The 23,869-nt window shown below is 38.1% G+C and overlaps 1 protein-coding gene across 25 annotated transcripts in view; it reads left to right on the top strand.

The window, feature by feature from the left end:
• LOC123515007 overlaps positions 1-23,869 on the top strand; it is a 384,569-nt gene that overhangs the window by 353,916 nt on the left and 6,784 nt on the right. For 14 of the 25 annotated variants that reach the window (XR_006677730.1, XM_045273355.1, XM_045273335.1 and 11 more), the window contains 13 exons: positions 6,720-7,450; positions 10,212-10,421; positions 11,244-11,336; positions 12,298-12,420; positions 12,736-12,852; positions 13,632-13,712; positions 18,057-18,206; positions 19,743-19,946; positions 20,330-20,551; positions 21,191-21,382; positions 22,599-22,746; positions 23,128-23,335; positions 23,489-23,639. Coding sequence is in view for 24 of the 25 variants with exons in the window: in XM_045273355.1 (XP_045129290.1) it covers positions 6,720-7,450; positions 10,212-10,421; positions 11,244-11,336; positions 12,298-12,420; positions 12,736-12,852; positions 13,632-13,712; positions 18,057-18,206; positions 19,743-19,946; positions 20,330-20,551; positions 21,191-21,382; positions 22,599-22,746; positions 23,128-23,335; positions 23,489-23,639 (2,630 nt within the window). In the remaining variant the exon portion in view is untranslated. The remainder of the gene's footprint in view (positions 1-6,719; positions 7,451-10,211; positions 10,422-11,243; positions 11,337-12,297; positions 12,421-12,735; positions 12,853-13,631; positions 13,713-18,056; positions 18,207-19,742; positions 19,947-20,329; positions 20,552-21,190; positions 21,383-22,598; positions 22,747-23,127; positions 23,336-23,488; positions 23,640-23,869) is intronic. The other 11 variants (XM_045273334.1, XM_045273345.1, XM_045273342.1 and 8 more) reach the window with 8 other exon arrangements.

The following is a 23,869-nucleotide window of genomic DNA, read 5'->3' as shown; positions in this document are numbered from 1 at the left end:
TGATGGACGCTGTTGAAAGGCAGGCAGGCAGTCAGGGAGGGAAGGAGGCAAGGAGGCAGTAGGTGATAGTTGTGGTGATGGAGATGAAGGAGAGTAAAGAGGCACGGGAGAGGGAGGACCTGTAGTGTAAGGAGGTGACGGGAAGAATAGGTCAAGAGGAAGCTGAGGAATAAGGAAGGATAGGTGAAGGAGAGTGTCGAAGAGAGTAAAGTGTGAGGTAAAAGGTTCGTGAGTGAGCTGTGATGGTTGTAGTGGGCGGGGTCCCTTGTGTCTCATGGCTCTCTGGTTCCTGTTCTTGGTTCAGCCGTCAGTCTCAGAGAACCCTTTCATTATTAAACTCTTTAGTACCAAGACGCGTCTCCACATTCCGTCTGCTTACTATTTAGCGATTTGATACAGCTTCAGAACTTATGTGGGGGATTAAAATAGTGAAGACTGTGGCCATTAATTTTCTGACTTCCATAGAGCCTTCCTAATGTCAATAAGATGGTCTAATCATACATAAATCTTAAGGTAAAAATGCGTCCCATGATTAAAGGGGTTAAATACCTGAAGAAAGCTTTGTGATAGGTGGAAATATATAGCCTGATGGTTCTTTGGTGCTTCTCTTACTCTGCCATATCCTTGTCCTCTTCGTGGTGGCCAGTCTTCTGTTGAGCAAAGTAGAAATATTATACAGAAAACGAATGCAGATTGTCAAGTGTGTCTTTCTCACGTTGTTGTAGTAATTCGTTTACTTTCTCCAGACACTAACCAGGAAAGACCGAGTGGATATACCAGTAGTGCGTGTATAGCTAGAGATTAAATTCAAACTCCATTACGTCCATGCATCATTTTAAACGTAATCATATCTTGTGTTATTATTCAGAATATAACTAAACGTGTGTCGTGTAAGTAAATGAAATTTTAAAGTTACCATTATGGTAAAATATCATCTTTAACTTAATAAAATCTTGGAATGGTATCCACAGGAAAATTAGATATGTGTCGGTGAAAGAGTGAAGTTTAAACATTATTATCACGACAGATATCTTCGTGAAAGATTTATAGTAACATCCAGAATGAAAAGAAAATAAGTTATTTTATGGAAGTAAGTAAATTTTTAATGTCATAAATATCATAAATTCTTATAATGGTAACCAAATTCCAATTGAAATATGTGCCTCACTGAAACAGAGATAAATTGTAAAATAACACAGTGACAAACCCAATCTCTAGTGTGGCGATCCCTTCTTAACCCCAGGCCCTTGTCGAAAAGTTATTCAAGTCATCGCCGGCCGGGAGAAGGGTGCGACAGCGGAGGCTGAGAGATGCTCTGCATGAATCAAAGCAACTTTTCTGATAAAACTTTAGATAGAAGGCTTTAATGAGGGGAAGGAGAGGAGGGGCCCTGAGGACATGAGTTAGGACAGCTGGTGGGAGGAAGTTGGAGTCACAGGTGGGAATGTCCTAAGGCTGTGAATTCTTATGAGAGAGAGGAAAACGTACCAATGGCGTTGTCTGAGGGAAACTTTATGGACTGCATTGGGCCGGACTGGGATTTATATTCATGCCCCCTGCGTTGTTGAAGCGGGGCGACGGTGCTGTCTGCTTCAAGAGTGACTGCATGAACGGAGAGACAGTGGGAGTGTAGATGAATGAATGTGCTGCTCCCGCCCTCCAACTCATCCAATGTCCATAGCCAACCCTCGTCTGTGCAGTGCCGGTGAGCTTTTTGATGGGATAGCTTTTGCGGAAGGCTTACACACTGATTGATAGATTTTAGGTACTCGATTGTTATTGGGCAGAAAATTACAAAAGCTAAATAAAAGGACAGCGAGTATAATTTGTGTTGCGGTCCATAGTAATATAAAGTCATGAGAACAACGTTTGTAACAATGGGTGATTCGATGAAGCAGAACGTAAATTGGTAAAGAACAGTAATAGTAAAATAAAAACATGATTGCATTTGAATATTCTAATAGTAATAAAACTAGAATACTAGAATACACATACATAATTCTCTCTCTCTCTCTCTCTCTCTCTCTCTCTCTCTCTCTCTCTCTCTCTCTCTCTCTCTCTCTCTCTCTCTCTCTCTCTCTCTCTCTCTCTCTCTCTCTCTCTCTCTCTCTCTCTCTCCACCCAACATAATACATACAGGCAGTCACACTAGCGCTCGAAATATTGAATTAACACTCTTTAGTTTAACTCTATCGCTTTCCGAGATAGCCATGGCCTCCAGTCTGCCTCCACTACCTTCCCGGCACCTTCGTTACCCTGATTATAACCTTATTGCCGGTCCTGTGCAATGGAATCAAACTTTGTGTAACTACATGTAACTTTCCCCGTCCCCTTCCCCCATAATGCCAAGTCCATTCCGCCGTGCCTTGGTTATGGGAGCCGTAACCACAAGCAGACCTAATGGGAGGTAAGAAGTTCCTGCTACTACTACTCCTACTACTATACTACTACTACTACTACTACTACTACTACTACTACTACTACTACTACTACTACTACTACTACTACTACTACTACTACTACTCGGCTCTCCGTTTATCCCTGTTTGAGTTTGTTTCCAGATCGTATCGAGTTGTGGCAACCGAAACTTAAACCCATGCCGCGGCGCTCGGGTCTTTATATATCTCGCGTCGTGGTGTGCTGGGTTGGTTAGTTGGGCTTTTTTTTTTTTTCTGATTTGGTTGGATACAAAATTTTTTCTTTCTGCGGTGAAAGTTTTTTTTTTTTTTTTTTCCTCCGAGAACAAGAGTGAGTGGAGTTTTCTGGCGTTGCTATAATGTTCATTCCAGCGAAAATACACAGCAAACTTTGCGAACTTGTAAAACCTGTTATTAGTTTTTTTTTTCTTTTCCTGTCTCTCTCTTTCTCTTTACCAGTGTATTTTCAAAAGAATCCCAGCAAGTCTCGCCAGGATTGTTAATAATGAGTTTCGTGCTTTTAAGATCCGTCTGCGAATATCCATTGTTGTCAGAGAGAGAGAGAGAGAGAGAGAGAGAGAGAGAGAGAGAGAGAGAGAGATGTAATTACCCATTTGGATTCGGATGGGACAGCCTCCTTCGTGCACAAGCGGACAGAGGTACAGAAGCGGCCGCCACGTAAAGGTTGAGTGGTTCGTCAGTTCATTTGCAGTGTCATACAACCAGCCTGTGCTTTGCTCGGTATTACCCGCGCCTCGGAAATTTAACACCGCGGATTAGTAAGGCCATGAGCGTGTGTAGCATTGTATTCACGCGTTTTTCCCTTCTTTTTTTTTTCCATTAACCGAGGCTTGTAATGAGTATTCAGGCAATTCACAAATAAAAGAATTCGTATATATTGATCTACTGCAGCAGGAACCAGTAAACGAGTATTGAGTCTTGCATCCTTGGCCAGTGTTCAGAAAAGCCTTCCTTTCTCACTACGATTATTTTCCAAGGCCACAGAGATGATGAGCTGGGTTCCCAAGGCTGTTTCGACTGTTAACAATATAGATACCCTGTTAATCTATCACTGGAACAACAAAACCTCCCTTTACAAACTTCAACTAGAGCATTTTGAACAAAGAGAAGGCGCGGTCTATTATAGTGTTTCATAATATGGTTCCTTTGACACCCTCCTGAACAACGCTGCGGATGGCGTGGCGTGGGGAGCTTGAAGTGCTTGACCTACTGGGAAAATTCCTGGTACGTCCTTTTACTCCTTTCCCTTTCTGCGGGCGGGAGGCAGGTTTGCGTTTTACGGCTCCAGTCAAGCACCTCATACTGCGCAGCGAAAGTGTGAAGGTCGTGGGTTTGACCATGAGGTGCCTGCTGCTTCTCTTTGCCTCTCCTTGCCTCTCGTTGCTTCTCTCTTTCTCTTTTTTCCTCTCTCTTGCCTCTCCCTGCTTCTTCCTTGCTCCTCCCATGTCAATCCCTGCCTTGCTTCTCCCTGTCTATCCCTATTGTTTTTCCTGATTCCCCGTCCTTCTCCTTGCTTCTTCCTGCCTCTTTGCTTCTCCCAGCCTCTCCCGTGCCTCTGCTTACCTATTCGATGCCAGTTGAGTTTATATTTTCCCATTCATATATATATTTTCTCCATTACGTGTCCGTGCACTGCTGACAAACCAGAACTTATTACCGAAATTTTAATCAGAATACTCAGTAACAGATGAGCTGTGGTGTTTTTTACGTGTTCCTGCTCGGAATATAGATGTTTTTTTTAGTCGTGATACAAATCAGACAAGGCTGGTTGGTATATGCGTGATAATCAACTTCATTTACGTATTTAGGTGTGATCAGAGGATTTATTCATTATGGTGTGTCGTTAAGAACATGTGGTCACTGTTGTAATTCTAAAGTTCATTCATGCTATTCAGAATGGTGAAGTACTAGAGTGTCAGTAAGCTTGAGAGGGTTTGGATAACCCTGAAAGGTGACGTACTGAAGTGTCAGTAAGCATGAGCCTTTGAGTGCTTGAGGTGACGCTGTGGGTACATTTGGGTAACCAGCGGTGAGGTAATCCATACCAGAAGGCGGGGTTACGAGGAACCACCAGACGCGTTTCCGGCAGCAGCGGCGGCAGGACGCTGACTACTGTTCCCTCCCTCCTTAAAGGTGTTGGCCGGGAAGCCTGCTGCTGCTGCTGTTGCTGCCGCGATCACCGCCAGCCTCCTGTACCTCAGCGACCCGGAGAAAAGCACAGCCACACGGGCCACACACACAGCAAAGATAACTGGTGGAGTTGGGGGGAGTAGAATATTAAAGGAACTTGACCTCGACTCCCTAGAGAGAACTACAACCACATGGGTCACAGCAAAGATCGGTGGTAAAATACTGAGAAAAGGTTACCACAAAATAACACAGCCACACGCGTCACGAGATAGATAAGAGATCAAAATACCAAGAAAACTGTATGGCAACCCAGAAAGAGCCATAGTCACGCCACACGGTCCAAGGGGAAAGATGTAGAAGGGACGGGGATTCTAAACATTGAGGACCTTGACACGCCACAGAATACCACAGCCACTGTCCACGAGAAAGATCGGTGACAAAATAGAAAACAGAGGCAATATAGCATTAGCATTCTTTTGTGTCCTATATGCAGTAGACACATCCGATGCTGCGATAAAGGGGGTGCATTGGCCTGACGCTATGCACGCCGCCCAGACACCCACGTCAATCTCCTGCATCATTATCCCCACCCTGAAACGAAGCCTATTTTAGTGCGTGTGGGGAAATATTCAGTCTTAACGTAAGCTTTCTTTTTTCGGCGGGGGAGGGAGAGAGGCTTCACGTTAGATATATAAAATTCTCCTGCACTACAACATTTTCTTTCGAATTCTTCTATGTGTAGCATTTTCTAACGTCTTGTGTGTTTAACTCCCTCACTGGTATTTGACACGTGGTTCCTTAATGTGAAACGACGCCTGGACATTTATTTAATTTCTTTTGCAGCCGCCGCTAAAACATTCTGCTGCCTATACATTGGAAAATCTAATCTTTTAATGCATTTCTTCTTCTCGTAGATGTTTGTAAAGAGTTTATGGAGTACTTTTAATCGTGTGAATTCTTGCCTACTGGTAGATTCAGAATCAATATATTTTTATCATTGTTACATGTGTCCATCTCTCCAGATATGTCACGTTATATTACAGCACTTCAAGTATTTATATATAGGGAGAACTTCTTTGAACACATCATCATCACAAACAAACTGTATTAGTATAATTTGCGCATTAGAATGTTGAGAAAGGAAAGGGAAGGGAAAGGAAAGAAAAGGCTAGGCTTGGTATTGAGACTGTGTGTGTGTGTGTGTGTGTGTGTGTGTGTGTGTGTGTGTGTGTGTGTGTGTGTGCGCGCGCGCACTGAATGGTAAAACATCACAATAGCGGTCTAATTAACTGAAGAGATACGCCAGGTGGGAGTGGGGATGGGTGATTGGAGGAGGGAAAATACGACTTTTATTTCCGGAATGCTGCGTGAGATGAGAAAAGAGAAAGGTGGTGGAAATACTTGCCATTTTTCCCCTCACAGTGTACGTATTCCACCAACATTTGTTCTGTTCTAAACGAAGGCCAGTATTCTGACACGCGTATTCTATTAGCAAGACTGTAAAAGAAGATTAGATAAGTTCACAGATGGGATCATAGATGGAATTAGGTAGCTTTAAACACACAGGGACTGCCACGAGTAGGCCTGGTAGCCTCTTGCAGCTTCCCTCTTTTCTTATATTATGTTCTTATGACTATTTTTTAAGGTAACACACATGATTTTTTCGGGTTCTCTTGTGTAAATTTCCCATCGATGGTGCTGAACCCGTATTAAAAGAAGACAGCATGCTTCTAAAACATGATGTGTATAGGATTCTGAAACGTTCAAGACTCCTCTGATCGAAGAATTGACGAATTACTAAGTCCTGCAAAAATGTCAGATCACAGAACATAAATTAAGGAAACGTTACTTTTTTTATTTATGCCATGTAGGCTTTTCACAGGAATTTGTAGGCTAAAGGGGACATTTTTGGGGGTACCTCCTATCTCAAAGCCCATCCGCTAGGAAACCCTTGCCCCGAGTGAGGAAACCCAACCTACACTCCGACCGTGGACAGGATTCGAACCCGTGCACTTTGAGACCCCTCGGACCCCAAAGCACGCATGGTTCCACTGCACCACTTGACTCCTATTGATTTTAACTGTATTATTTGCTCATCCCTCATTCAGTGTGTTGGGAAGTTTGCTAACGTTATCTTTTCTCTCCTTCCAGATGTTAAACTTGGAGAAAGTCTACCTCGCCGGCTGGAAACCAACCCCACCTCTTCATCGGGGACTCAGGGATCCGGCCACACCCACACCCACCTACACGCCCACCACCAAAACTACCAGCACCATTCCCACACCCACCACCAGAACTACCAACACCATCCACACCCGCACTCCCAGAACCAGTACCACCACTACAAGAGCGACGACCTACACAAGTACCACCACTACCAGGGACAGAGCTACCAAAGCAACGGACCGTCTTACTCCAACTACCACGGGGGACACGGCTACCATCAAAACTACCAGGAGAACCCTTCCACCTACGCCAACAACTATAAACATGCTCAAAACCGCGCCGTCACCAGCTATCAGGAGGGTCAGCAGCCGCACCAGACCACCGTAATCGCTGACTACAACACGCTCAGCAGCCAGCACAGCAGCGGGAGAGGCAACGGCACCTACAGGGCAGGCCACTATGACTTCCAGGATTATCATAACTACAAAAACCACCAGCAGGACTATAAGCATCACCAGCAAGAGTATAAACATCACCAAGACTATAAACACCACCAGCAAGATTACAAGCATCACCAGCAAGAGTACAAGCAGCACCCCGAGTATGCCACGTATGACAAGCACCTGCGTCCCCACGACCAGCGGCTCAACGGGCGCCTGCACGGAGACCTTCACCAGCAGCAGCAGTTCTCAGACTCCGAGCTCACCGTGTCCAAAGTAAGTGAGGTGTGTGTGCGTGCGTCTGTCCCCCGCGATATGTTGGGTTGTGGTTGAGTGCTGGATGTTGAAAATCATGGTTCACGTATGTCTGTATCCCGGACATTTGTCACTGGTCTGGTCTTCGCCATTCTCTGCCACCTGACTGAGCCCCGTGTTTCGAAACGCTTTGCTGTTTCACCACGACTATTTTCAAAGGCCACAGATTATAAGTTGAGTTTTCAAGAGTGTTTCTCCTAGTAAGAATGTAGAAATATTGTTAATTTATCACTACAACCGTAAAAAAATAAATAAATAAAACTCGTGAAACTTAAACTACACTTCTTTGAAAGTTGTCGAGGCGTGACGTCTAAGTGTTTCAAAATACGGTTTTGAGAGGCCGCTGAGTCGGACAGATGGAGGCGACGGGCTGGGTGCTGTGTTGTGTTCGGGTACGACAGTTCCTAATTTTTAACACCCGCCTCGTGGGACGCCAAATGTTATTCTAGTATTCCTTGTGGTGTTATTGGAGTGAATTCTACAGTAAATTGGAGCAAACTAAAGCCTTATGTTGCCTCTGCCATTCTAAGTGTGGTGTGCTCAGTGACACAGGAGTAGTGAAGACAGCGGCGACAGCCTGGGAGCATGAATGTCATGAGCTATAGTCTAGATATCTGATACGACTTTATGAGGGAAACACTCTGCCTAAATGCTTTCTCATTCATGGATTCTTCCCCTTAAATTTTGCTTGACATCATTTTATGTGTGCACATTGAATGGCACTATTGCGAGATCTAATGAAAGTATGATAAACAGAGCATGCCTAGCTAGCTGTAGTCTTGTAGCTTAAAGGTCGAATGTTAGAAATGTAGGGCATGGCATCTAGTGTTGAGTTAGTAAGTAAACGGTCCAGTAATTGCTGACTAAAAAGTTTGCCTATAATTATTGTTGTCATTTCCACTTCATTAGATTAATTTCATATATATATATATATATATATATATATATATATATATATATATATATATATATATATATATATATATATATATATATATACGGTAAGTTACTGGCATTACCTTTGCTGGATTGCCTTCTGTGCCTCCTTCACCTGAGCTGCTGTGGTGCGGCGTGGTAGTGGCGGCGACTGCGGGTACAGTGAGCGGTGAACAGTTCAGCTTTGGACAGAAGAATTAGGCTAAACACGTCACCATACTTCCTAAGGTTACTGAATTGGTAGTCACAGCAGCAGAACCTGCCCCAGCCTTCACCACTCATTCCTCCCGTTCGTCGGCTCCTCACACTTCTTTTTTTTTTCCAGATTTGTTTCCTTATTAATTTAATTCCCTGTCTGTCTCTCTTGACTTTTATTTACTATTCCTGAGTTGCCAATTTTTGTTGCCCTATGTTTACGTACATGAGTATTCTCCACTTCCACGCTTGACTTGACCTTTATTGCCCACTCTCACACTTGACCTGATCTGCACCCTCCTCTTCCACGCCCGACTTGACCCGCCGAAGTTCATTTACTCGTATCAGCCCGTTGCAGAAATCATGAATGTTCAGTTTCTTTTCGCCCCAATCCACTACTTTTTGTCCACCCCGGATTTATGTTTGCACCTCATCACTGCAAGCCTCGAGCAGCGCCTGAACCAAACACTGGACACCTCCGAGGCTCATGTCAGCTTAGTGCATGAGTTTCTTTTCAGCGTTATGAAGTGCTGCTTACCGCCAGGAGTTTCTCTCTCTCTCTCTCTCTCTCTCTCTCTCTCTCTCTCTCTCTCTCTCTCTCTCTCTCTCTCTCTCTCTCTCTCTCTTTGTAGTATGGGTTGTTGTTTTTACGAAAAACGAAAATTCAGACAGGCTTTTGAAGAATACTAATAGCAGTTAATGATGAAACTTGAAAAAGGCGCATATATTTTTATGACCGAGTTGCATTAGAACGTGCGTGCGTGTGTGTGTGTGTGTGTGTGTGTGTGTGTGTGTGTGTGTGTGTGTGTGTGTGTGTGTGTCAGTTGGTCTGTCGTCCGGTTGGTCGGTCACTTCGAGCATGAAAAATTAGCGCATGGTAGAGTGGGACGCTTGGTAGAGCATCATGGTAGCATCATGCTAGGCAGCTGTAGCAGCAATAGCAATGAAGTAACTGTTCTGCCTGCAACATCGTGCTGTGGTCTTGCAGTAGCTGAGTAGATGTGGCTGCAGCGTGCAGAAACTTGCAAGTTTCCCGAGCCTTGAATTTACCAAGCTCTTGCAGCTGTCACAAATACCAGAGGAAAAATTGTTGTCACTTGCATTCATATATAAATAGATATTTCATATCATTCTTTTACGAAAGATCCTGCAACCCGATAAATCAGATATTTCTCATAGGTGACAGTTTAGATGTGTGACGTGAGAGTGTTCAATCTGAAGGTCACGTAGTACAGTAACTGTAGTCTCAGAATGCACGAGTGTCGAATGTGTGTATCCTCGCCCGTAGAGTTTGACCATACTTGAGATTACAAGACGGCACTTGATGCGATAGCTGGTATACATTGCCTTGTTGTGTGCGTTAATGTTTTGCGCGTCCGTCTTGCCAAAGAATGAGTGTTGGGATCTTACGGGGTGTGGTCCCCTCTCTGTCCAGCGGCGTGCTCGCCGCACTCCGAGCCGTGCGGGGGAAGGCGGGCGGCCTACATCTCTCCACACCACTCCGCAGCACACCTTCTCCTCTACTTCTCATAACACCGTTCCGCACCATCACCATCACCATCATCACCACCACCACCACCTCCACCGCCAGCAGCAGCAGCAGCAGCAGCAGCAAGCAGCACTGGCGGCGGCACCGCCGGGTCAGGATAGCGTGGATGTGCGGGGTCTGCAGGGACTGAGTGCTGGGGAGTTGCTGGGCAAGACTCACGAGGAGTTAGTATTACTCCTCATTCAACTCCGACGCCACCACTCGGCCCTGCAGTCAGCGAGGCACCACTCCCGCGTCGAGAGGGACTCCCAGGTACGCCTTCGTCACCGCCGCAACACAGCATCCTTGTTTGCCTTCTGAGGATGAGATCACAATTAACCAGACTAACGCGAGAACGGCCACTGGTAACGGCTTGACACCTGGTTATTTTTTTTATTTCTTTATATATTCATTAAACAAATAACTGAATTCGAAAATGATAGTTTGTCCTTTAGTAGCCCACAGAGAAAATAAATAAATGGATGTAGAAAACACTGAATGCGCAGGTTGTATATAGACCATTTTTATTTAGTTTTTGTTTTTGTTTTTACTGTCGAAATATTATTATGCTTTTTGTGTACAATGAGCAGCGGCATTGTTGTTATTTTTTTTGTAATATTTATGCACCTGCACCTGTTATGATTTGCTTCTGCCACCATTGATTCCTATGTACAATGTATTGTATAGTTATTTTCGTCTCTGCCTTGCCCTTCTTCGCTGCACCGGGTGATCTGCATGTTAGTAGTTCCACTGTGCATGATTTTCTGTAGCTTGTGTCTAGTTTTTTTTCTGTCCAACCTTATATCATCTTACGAGGATTTTCGTCTTCAGGTTTTTTTTTTTTTTTTTTTTTTTTTTTTTTTTTTTTACTGTACTGTATTCCAGTGTTGAGTCTATATGTCTTACCCTTCTCTAACACTTAAACTAATAAATAAACCACTTGAAAATGTGCATCAGCCTTTGAATTAGTTTCTGAATCTATTGTCATCATGAATTATATGAATTTATGTTTATTGTAACAAAATAGTCGAACCAAAGCTGTGGCTGGTGTTTTGGTTGAGTCAGTATTGCTAACCGGTGCTGTCACACATGCAGGCCCGCCTGGCACAGCTAGACGGGGAGCACCGTGACGACCACCTGCGCCGCCTAGCCAGTCTCAATCACCACCTACACGACCTTGACAAACAGGTACTCATCCCTGTCACAGTCCTGTACCATGCCTGTCTCCTCTTCCCGATTTAATTACCATCTGATAAAATACTGCGCTTTATACAGTAGTTGTCGCCTGTGGTCGGCTACATGTTTGTTTTTCTTTTCTTATTACATCATTCTATCCATATTATGCGTTTTCGTGTCTAGATTTTTACTAAATGAACTTTATGAAATATCCACAACTTTCCACTTGCTCCATTTTACGTGCTATAAATTTGCCGCCATATGCGATGCGTTCCTTCTTCGAAATGAAAGTAACGTAAAGGTCATTCATGTGTCACTTTTGTAAGACAAGATATCATAATGCACTAGTCTTTCTTCATAGAGTAAAGTCGAAAAAACCGTGAATTCTTTAAATGTAGTAACATGCAACTTATTCTGATTAACATGAAGAGGAAACGGACAGGGACAGGCCGACATTAACGACAACTGGACAGATAACTTTACAGAAAAGCGACTTGGGAATGGAAAACACCTGAAGAAGACAGAGTAAGGTGGAGATACTGAATAAAAATAATGTATGAGTGATGTTATGATATGTGGTTGCTTCTTACTTTTCTCATTTCCAGAAGTAGACATGAATCAAATTGGTCGTGTGTGCACCAGTGACTTGAACTGGTGAAATGTATGCATACCCACTTTGTGTTGTGATTGTTTGTGTTTATTTTATGTGCGAATTCAAGAAGCATTCTCAGATAATGAAGACATCATGCGCATTTAGGTCGTTTTTACATATATATTCTTTATAATAATGAACTTTTCTTCTTCTTCGTGGTCATTGCATCTTTGTTCCGCAGTATGAAATTGCATATGATTAGAAAAGTTTGTTTGTAGAATATGATATACTGTACTAATGAACATGCGTAATCTTTAACAATCGCTGGTAATTGGACTGCCTTGCGCTTTTACCAATGGTCACTGTGCCCTTGTTCCGCAGTACGAGATGGGCAAGCCTCTCATCAACTTGGTGGACAACATGGTCAAGCTGGGCTCCCTGTACCGTGGGGGAGACTCCAGGCTGCCCCCCCACCAGGACCCACGAGCCAGACCTTACTACCAGGTACTACTTCACACCTGCCAGGCTAATAATCTTGGGTGGACGCAAGAACCTTCTTGTGTAATAGCTTTTATATTGGTGTAGTAGTCTAGCATAAATTAATGTTTTTTTTTTCCTTTGTTTATTTCTTCGTTCATTTTTACATTAGGGAGACAGAACAAGAGCATAAGAAAGCAATAATAAATAAATAAAAGCTTGCCTATATTTACTTTGAAAGGCAAGAAATCAAAAGCAATGTTAATCACAGTTGCAGGCATTTAATCAGTGTGTCTGTTGATTGGTGTATTCATGTCCTAAACAAATGTCTTTGCTCTGCAGGTAAATGGCTTTGATTCACTTCAGTTCTCCCGAAGAATACAAGAAAGAAGAATAGTGGCTGAGGATCTACAGCTGCAGGAGCATGAGTTGGCTGCTGCTGACCAGAGTGACCTGGAGGTAGGTGGTGGCTCGGTGTTGGGTCTTGTCTGGCTGGTGTGAATGTCTGTTGTTTTCACATTAGTTTATTCTTATTTTTTTTTCAAATCTCATTTAATAAAATCTATGAGGAAAATACCAGAAAATTTCTTGTATTTCAAAATTGCATTGTTTATTCAATGATTCATCCAAATCCCAAATTACTTTTCAGTAAGATGTTTAATTATTAAAGTGAAATGGTTACTCCCCTCATTTACTAGCTACTTTAAGAAATGTGAAACAATTTGATTTTCTGTCCTAAGCTGATTATGCATCCTATTAAATCAATTAAAGCTAAATTTATGATTTTTAGTGGTGTAAAATACAAACAATGTTATCTCTAAATAATATATACTGTTCATGCTTGAACATGTGCTCACTGCATTTTGGTATTTTTGTAAATGTTTTATTAATGATATTGTTCATAGCAACTTTAAAAGACAAATGTCATTTTACTGAAAGTTTTCAAAATTATCATTTTCTCACATTGGATCACAACACTAGCACGAGTCCTGTGTTTGGTTGAATTAGATAACACTCAGTTTTAATAAAGGAGATTTGAATATTTATTTTATTCAGTATTTAGACATGTTCAAATTGATTTTTGTTGTATCAAAAAAACTTTTCATTTTGTTCATTCACTTTGTAGTGTGTGTGTGTGTGTGTGTGTGTGTGTGTGTGTGTGTGTGTGTGTATGTGTGTTATTCACATGTTTTTGTAATGCAAGCAAGTGATATGACACAGTAACATTGAACTTCCAGGGAAAAGTGATGCAATTGTATAAGTTGGACAAGAACCTGCACCAAGAATCACTGACCATTCAGAGCTTGCAGAGAGAGAAGGTTCGAATACTGTACATCCTTCATTTTTAGAGTGACCGAACTTGACTATTTCTCTTTTGGGTATCATATGGTCATCTTTGTTAGATTCTGGGCCCTCTTTGGTGCTTCTTTTTTATAATTTTAAGGCGAGGTTTTGAGGTAGTATTGACACTCTAATGATATTCAGTTGTGCATAATACTTACTCAAAATGTTGGAAAATCCTTAAAGTGGTGTACTACCCAAACCACTTGTTGCTTCACACTGCTAGTAGATGGTTGTGTATCACTGACCTCTCATCCAAAGCTGTCATTAATTTGTAGGTTGTGTCTAACCCTTCAAAATGTATATATGATACAAATATACATTTATTCATGCATCAATTCATATGGTAAGTCATTATCATGCACAGAATAACATCATACATGTCTGCATCCTTGCATATGTTTTGGAACATTCACTGTCAAAAGTCACCTAAACTTCTTTACTCACCTCCACTGTGTTCATCCTTTCCCTTCAGTCATAAGTGCTCTGATAAGCCAGGAATACACCAATTGTTAAGTTTTTAAGGAGCTATCTAGCAAACCTAAAAGGCCATCATAATAAAGAAGAATATCAAATACAGTGGAAGTAAGTGAAGAAAGTTATCGATTTTTGTCTGTGACTACATATTCCATCATGGAGTTTCAGGCTTTTCATTCCATTAATATGGGCTGGTTTGAAAGTGCCAAGCATAGAATTTAAGATTTAGACAATTACTAATCAATTAGGTGATTAACACAAAGATTCATCTGCTGTCTACCCTTACCATGGTCAGTTACAGTAAAGTTGTTCCATCTTTATCTGAGGACTTTACTAATGTCTTAGGTTAAAGCTCAAAAGTTTTCTCCCAAAGTTATTGATGTCATAGATGCCATAAGTTCAGAAAAGGTGTGTGTAATCTCTCCTAGTCCAAAGTCCATTTTCAGGTTCACTGAAAATCACATGATCAACTAGGAAAAGAAATAGAATTTGAATATAAAGTGGGACTATTAAGGACAGTCATTATGTCCCTTGATGCGCCAGATCATCCATAAAACTTTGGGCTTACTCTTCTATCATTTTTTATAACTGTATATTGGTTATTAGTGTCAATATATATATATATATATATATATATATATATATATATATATATATATATATATATATATATATATATATATATATATATATATATATATATATATATATATATATATATATATATATATATATATATATATATATATATATATATATATATATATATATATATATATATATATATATATATATATATATATATATATATATATATATATATATATATATATATATATATATATATATATATATATATATATATATATATATATATATACACACAGAAAAAAAATTATATATACATATACACACATTTTTTTACCTTTTCGTTTTTCCTTTTGATATAGTTTGTCGACAATTTGTCCATCTGGTACATAGTTATGACACACTTCACTAGTATGATGAAGATAAACAGTCAGCAACTTGATTTCATTCATCACCTGTCTTACCATGGAGATTTGAAAATTTCCACAGCTTCTACTGAGCCCTGCTTTCTCAGATGTACTCTTACGTACTCACATTTGACAACTAGTCACCATAGTCTTCAGGAAGTCAGGGTCACTATTGCCGCATTCCATCACATCATACATAATGGCAAGGTGGAGTTTTTGATGTTTACAAAGCTTATGATGCAATATCAGCAGCTTCCGTTCAAATTCTGCATCCTATCTCTAACATGCCCAACTGTTAAAATGAATTAACATTGTTAATTCCAATGTCACTAACAAGCTCTTAGGTAATGAAATGGTAATTTTTCCCTTGTTAAGTGTTTTTAATAAGTGGATCTCACCATGTTTATAGCTTGGCAGAATGCTGTCAATGAGTTTAAAGCATCTTTAAACACTGTTTAACCTTCCTAACATTAATGTTGAAATCTTGGTAAATATATCAAGATGTTTCAGCCTAAATATCATTAATCAAACCTTTAGCCAAATTTAATGTTGCAACATTATTCAATATGCATCACACCATCATCATTATGTAAATTATAAATAAGAGGAGCACATTTTACATAGCCATACACAGGAGCTGCCTGGCTGTGACCAGCTGACCCAGCATGGTTATTAAAAGAAAAAATAAATTGCATCCAGAAATAAACACCACTCTTGCCTCCCAGTTCCAACTGGTTTCTATTTCTTTTCTAGCAGACATGAATTAATATAATATATGAGATATCTGTAAATCTTCCTTTGAGTAATTTTGGCTTAAAAACAGAAATATGTAAGATGGAATAACACTAATTATAGTTTTGAAATGAGCTAATAATATTCAGTATTTATTGCATAAAATTCCACTAATTCATCAGGAACCAGTGAAATTACTTACTGTGAAAATTATGAATTTCATGAGAATTTGTGCTTATATCAATCATTATACTTAGATTTTTTTTTTTTTTTTTTTTTTTTTTGTGTGTGTGTGAGGGTGGTGTGGACAAGGGCTATAATGATAGCTTCCATAAAGAGCCGATGAATTATAAATGCGTGCATAGATATATAATGAGATTCAAGTGGATATAATGAAAGTAAAGTGGTAGATAACAGGTGAATATTGGTTTTCAGATGATTGCTTAACAGTATTGCTTGTATATAAAATGATATTTTGTTTCTTCAGTAATTTTTTTTTTTTTCAACATTATAGTACCTCAGTTATCATATGACTTGCCACTCTATCCTTTATATTTGCAAGACACCTGTAAGTTATGTAAATGTAGCATATTTGTTTCACTTTGACATTATTTTCAACATTATTCTTGGTTTAGATGCTTCAGTCCCCTCACCTTATTGTTTGCTGTAAGAACTTCACTTGTAGGGAGTTTTAAGTTTTTATGATTTTCTGATGCTTGTTGCCATTTTGATAAGAATATATCGTAATATTTTCTTAATCACTCCTAATGTTCTGTAATGTATTATATACAAGGCATACATAGCTTTCCATGACATTTTTTTTATTGGCCACATATTTAGATTAATAATATTGTAAGTGGAAAGCTTATACTGTAGTCCCAAATCAAATATTTACCAAACTTTCATCATAATTCTGATACTTGATTGTATTGTGTAAATTCATATTGCAGAACACTTTATTAATATCAGTTTTGATTGATTTTGAAGACCTTGATTTCATCTCTGTTTACTACTGGCAGAAAATCTCTTTCATGGAATTGTGGAATTCTGAAAGCACTTGATATGAAAATTTTGAGTATTAAATTGTTGATAAGTCATTAATCATTTTTATGCTTAAATCTCACAAAAAAAAAAAAGACAGTTTATAATATCACAAATAAAAGTGATATTATCATTGTTCAGTGAATTCCTACCATATATTGAGTATTGGTTTTTTGAAAGCAACTCAGCCAGTGATTGATTTCCCAGAACTAATTAAACTTTTAATTGGCTCCAGAATGTAACCTCATCAGGAATAAAAGTGTATGTGGGTGCATATATATATATATATATATATATATATATATATATATATATATATATATATATATATATATATATATATATATATATATATATATATATATATATATATTGCAAAATCCAAAATCAGAACTGTAGAATACATCGAGACTGATCATCCCAGATAGAGGATTCTCAGCCCTGTATTTATCTAAGACACTACTAATTCCCTTGTTCATTATGTGGGTGGATGCATGCATTTGTCTCCTGCATGATTTGAAAGTAGGAAAAGGAATGCTTGGAATGTTGTGATGTGTTGCTTTATATGGTTTGGATTTATTTGCATACATGAGTGGTGCTTTGGGTGACGTATTTCTGTGTTCTACTGTTTTTGTCTTCTGTATGTATATTGATATAGTTTTGCTGTAAATCTATTCATAACTTCAGTTAACAGTTCCTGCTGATTAGTTCTGGAAGCTCTGCATTCTTTAGAAAGTATCACATTGGAGTGATAAAGAAGGCTTTTATAAGTTTTCTATTTATAGTTATGGTTACACATCTACACTGAGTAAAATTATGGCTATGCATATATATTTAAGTTGCATAGGTTAATTTTTTTATATAGAGAGGACTCAGAACCCAGAAATTATATCTAGTTTATCAGATCATTCACTGATGAGCTGAAAAGATTTATTTGTGATACATTTTTAGGATGAGAGAGAAAATGTTTAACCCATATCCAAAATTTTATACAAGTTAAAAAAAAATAAGTTGCATCTTTTTGGCCATCAGTGTAGTTGTCAGAGCCTTGCTAAGTATTTAACTTCTCCACCATAGGAGATGCTGGAGCGTACCCTAGTTAATCTACAGTCCAAGTCTCATGGAGCAAATGAAGGACCTGTAGAGCTTGAGCGCAGAAAGAAACAGAGACGACACTTGGAACATGAGCTATCCAAACTTCGTGCTCACCTTGCTGTATCTGCAAGGGTGAGTTAAACAAAAGAAAATAAATAGATAAATGAAAATAAGAGTATATATATATATATATATATATATATATATATATATATATATATATATATATATATATATATATATATATATATATATATATATATATATATATATATATATATATATATATATATATATATATATATATATATATATATATATATATATATATATATATATATATATATATATATATATATATATATATATATATATATATATATATATATATATATATATATATATATATATATATATATATATATATATATATATATAATGCTCACATGCATAAGTTTATATACATATAATATTTTCTTGTTTGAGGAAACCTTAGCTCCCAATGATTTTTACACCTTCTAATGGAAGCATTAATCTGTATAATACATTAACATAATAAGTTGTATTTTGTGCAAAAATTATCCATGATGTATGGAACATTGTTCAGCTGGAGCTTAAATAACATCTCAAAAGTTTATTGATTGTTCACTCATATCTTTCCTTTGGAACTGAGAAGAGATGAATGATCTTTTTTTCCTAAAATTACATCATCTCTTGATTTGTCTGGTTGTCTGAATATATATATATATATATATATATATATATATATATATATATATATATATATATATATATATATATATATATATATATATATATATATATATATATATATATATTCTGACAGTCAAGCAATGAAAAAAAAAACTTTTGTTAGTTAACCAGGAAAATGGTTAGATATCTTTCCAAGATAAATACATCTATGCAGATTAATGGTAACTTTTCTATGTGAATCCCATGTTTGCATTCATATTCCTTTCTGCTAGATCAACAGAGTCTGCAACATGAATGAAGTCATACAGAGATTATCTCTATTGAGTTAAGAATTTCAGCTTTAGCCTCTGAGCCAGCCTCTTTGATTTTTACACTTTCATGATAATAGCTACAACATTTTCAACTTCAGTCAATGTGTCTAACTTGCAGTTGTTGATAAATATGTAGGTTAAAAGATGGAATCCAAGATGTAATGTTATTGGCACATGTACTATAATATTTGCACCTTTATTATTATATGAGTAATAATTATTACATAGATAACAAACATCATTCAGACCACCCATGTGTTGTCAACATAGAATTTTCATAGGGAGTAGCTTAATTACTTTGCTGAACTAAAGTAGTCTGCACTGATGAGTAGCAATGTAGGTTGCAATTGTAGTTATGCATATCTAACTAAACACAAATTTTTTATTTGAGTTATTAATGCATGTGTAAGTTGATGCAGTAATGTAGCTATAGTGTGAATGTATTGACTAATTTTTCATCACTGTTTTTAAGCACAGCTTTGAAAGTGTTCTTTAGGGCAACATATCACTTCACCCACAAAACTGTTGCCAGGACACCCATTACCTTAACCACATGTCTTATTTTGACAGATATTTTTCAAATAAAAGGAGCATCATAACATTAAGTGCTACAAAGTTTTAATCTTGGCATCTCTTTAAACAGAAACTTGAAGAAACTGCTGCTGAAAACAGTCGTCTGGAACATGAAATGATGATGCTGAGACAGAAGATTCAAATAACAATGGCCCGCAACTGTCAGAAAGAAAGTGTTGGCACCACTGAAACACGCCACATTGAATCTGAGATGATGCGAGTGCAGACACTTCTGGAGGACTTACAGCGACGAAGAATTGAATTGAGTCACCAAGTATGTAACAAATTGAGTAAATCAAAGAATTAGGGATACAAATTATCATTCTTTTCTTTTTCTTTTGTAAGTTTACATTTTTTATTTATAGCTTTCACAAAGCAGTTCTGACATGCCTGTCTTCCGCTGATTGTAGAAATAAATAGGATTATTTCCAAATGATTCATTAACTTATTGAGAGTCCAGGACCAAGGATCCCTTGCTTGCATTCTGTTTCAAGCTTTTGTATCATTTGTATCAGATTCATAAATCTTAGTAAGATTAGGTTATTCTTTCTTTGTGTGTTTCATTTTTCACTGAAGTGGAAGAATCATCACCAGTTTTAGAAGAACTGATCTCATACTTGATTTACCTTACAGAAATGTATCATAATTTACTTACAGATACAGAAGTTAACATCAGCAAATCCTGGGATAGAGATCCGGCCTTCTCCAACTGGTGTGGTCGGTGCAGCTCCCATACCATCCAGGCGAAGATCTCACAGCACCTGGCTGGAGACTGATTTGGATGCCATGACCACCAGAGACAGAGGGATGGACCCTCCAGAGACTGGCAGGCGGAGTAATGCTCCCGTCTATGTAAATGCGTCTGGATATGGTGATGAGGTAGGGTAGTGGTACTCCTTTAGTTGAAGGTATTATGATGTCAGCTTTATGGAATAATATATTTTAATGTCATAATCATTTTGGATGTCTGACATTAGGTCATTGATCAGCCTTGAGATTCTTGCAATACAGAAGAAAACTAAAGCTTGGTTTGTTAATATGGTACAATATCCTACCACATGAAACCTGGGCAATCATTACATAAAGAAATTAAGAATCTTGTGTATTGCATGTCAGTGTTACTAATCAGACTCTCTGCAAATTCTTTTCTTCCATCTTTTCAAGTCAATGAGACCTAACTGGTGCAAGTAAAGGACATCCATGGATTGATAATCAGATAAATATAGATATGATAAGACACCACAAATGACACTATGTGTAAATAATTTTTCTAATTGAAGGATTTGGGATAAGGGAATTGTAAATATATAACAGATGCCTATCTGTCTATCTGTCCATGCGTGACACCCGATCTTGAGAAGTACCCTCTGGTCGTAGCTATGACAGAGGTCTACTTATTTCTGGCCTTGTATTCCTCCCTCTCTTCAGTGATAAGGCCATACAGCATGTGCAAGTGCATTTATTTGTAACCTGTGTCTGATGAATAAATATGACTATAACTAAAACCCAATATTGCAGATCAGTCCCAATGAATATTCAGAAAGTCCTGACTTCAATGATTCTGACTACCCTCCACCACCACCTGCACCTGAACACATGCGCTCCTATAACCAGCTCCTTGATTATGAAACTCCTATATTGGATAATTATAAATCAGATCAAATATATCTTCAATCTCAGTCATCTTTGGGAGAAGCAAAACAAAGACAGGTTAGTTGAGATTTGGAATGTAAGTTAAAGGTAATTTTATTTAATTTTCTTTACGGTGATGTAAAACTATCGCTAAATTTTGGATTTGTCTTATTTTCTAAATCCTAATTGTATTATTTTACTGAGCTGCTCCCAATTTACCTGATAATAACATTATTTTAACCCAAAATTGTTTACCTTAATTCATTTAGTTACAAGTAGTATAGAAATTTTTTTTTATCAATAAATTCCAAATCAGTTTAGAAAATATTACATAGCAATCAAGGATTACGCTGGTCTGTTTTTAGTTCCATAAGAGTATTTATAGTGCTATAATGGAGCCAAATGTACTCAGTCATCTAATGCTGTAGCTAAATTGATCCCTCATCTTGGTTTCATCGGGCCTTGGTTCCATTGAGAGAGAAAGAGATGAATGAGGAGGGAGAGAAAAGAACTGGGAAATGGATTTGCTGACTTCTTTAGTCTCAAATATCTCTCTCTCTCTCTCTCTCTCTCTCTCTCTCTCTCTCTCTCTCTCTCTCTCTCTCTCTCTCTCTCTCTCTCTCTCTCTCTCTCTCTCTCTCTCTCTCTCTCTCTCTCTCTCTCTCTTTTTTTTTTTTATTACATTAAATCTTATTGAAAATATATTGCGTATCTATTTTCTTCCATACTGTATATAACTAAAACATCAACATCTACCTCACAATTAATGCTCTCCTTTCCTTTCATTATCCTCTACATTTCACTCTTCCTACCATCTTTGCCTATGCATGGACATTCCACTTGATGTGATGTGTTTACTAAGACCAAAGACTCATATAACAAGAAGACATGCATCAGACATCTTGGTCACTGACATTACCTACACTGGGAACTTGGTTCAATCTTGGCTCTGACATGATGCATACTTACAGAGATGATTGTGATTTAAAAATTTGCACATGTTTAAAAAAAATGCCATGTATTAACACCTTCTCTACTCTTCTGTTTCATATTTTGAGCTTTTTATTAATTAAATTCCCCTGAAACTCTGTATTTTGTTATTTTGTTAGACCTTATATTTGACAGAGGAGTCTTTCAACTTTAAATTCCTAACATGTATTATAAGCTCACAGGTATTTAAATATAGTCAATAGCTAAGTCATGAAACAATGAATATGAAATCAAATTGTGAACAAATGTATTTCCTTTAAAAATGTTTAGTATCTTATGGAAAATTCCATTATAATTTCTGCAGATGTTTTTAAATGGTGACAACTCAATGAGACCGATGATGACACTGGACCGTGATGCTGCTGACAACAAGCCAGATGGAGAAGAGCAACAACATCCAACAAACCATATGGATATTAATGATGCTGATGACAGAATGAAGAGATACTATGGTAGGTTGTTCCACAAGAGCTGTTTCCAGGAATATGGTAGTTGGCAAACTTGAAGCCCTCCTGAATGACAAACAGATCTGCTATAAGTATAGAGGCAGTGGCTGGCAACCTCAAAGCAGTAGCAATTGTCAGGCTTTAAGACTAGGAGGTAAAGTATATGGTTTTATATCCAATGTTTCATGATTATATACAAGTCTTTTTATCAGTGTACAAGCTTATATAACTGATTTACTGAGGGTAAGTTAAACCATGATTTTCTAGATTTTTAGAACATTCAGCCAAAATGTGAAAATATGTACTTTGCAAAATTTAAACAAAACTCTTAAAGTACTTGTGTGATAATCACAATATATTTTTATGGAATCTGTAATTCATTTCCAGGCATTCTTCCTAAAGAAAAACCTTTAGAAATCAAAACAGTAAGAATAGTTAAGAGGGAATCAACAGAGAGAAGAAAAGATCGCACAACAGGAAAGCGCGTAACAATTGGGGATTCCAGCCTGACTCACCTGCTGGAAGACGACGTGGAGAGTGATGGCTTCTCAGATGTGGAGAATGAGGCTCCTCCCATGCCTTCATTTGCTTCCAGGTATTGTAAAACTGACAGTATGTTAGTAATACAAGATAGAAAGAATATGAAATTAAATTTAATTTCTCACGTTTAGAAAAATTGCTGGGGAACAAATTGGATGTGATAATTTCCAACTCAAAAATAGGTATTCATCACCAAACACTTCTTCAGGTCTGCGTCTCTGCCACGTAACTATGGCCGCAATGGCCCGGGAGAGAAGGTCAGTATGATGGCAGCCATGATGAGGACCAGTGTAGGAAATGCTGGAACCATGACTCGTCCAAGCAATCTCGCACTGAGGAAAACAAACTGGAAATCCAAAGTAAGTTTTAGCTCCCTTCCAGCCATGACATTTCTTTTAGTTGATATTGCAAGGCCCAGCAGGTTTAAGCATGTTGATTTATTTGACAAAGTTTTGCACTGTTCCCTTCTCAGTTTACCCTTTCATTAGTGTTGAAGTTATTGTTTTCATTTAAGATTTTTATTTTCATTTGTTTATTTATTTATATTTTTTATTATTATTTTACTACTTCCACTACTATTACTGTTGTT

Source organism: Portunus trituberculatus, chromosome 38, assembly GCF_017591435.1.
Source record: "Portunus trituberculatus isolate SZX2019 chromosome 38, ASM1759143v1, whole genome shotgun sequence".
Taxonomy (NCBI): domain Eukaryota; kingdom Metazoa; phylum Arthropoda; class Malacostraca; order Decapoda; family Portunidae; genus Portunus; species Portunus trituberculatus.
The sequence above is the reverse complement of the archived record's forward strand: the minus strand, read 5'-3'. Positions and strand labels throughout refer to the sequence as shown.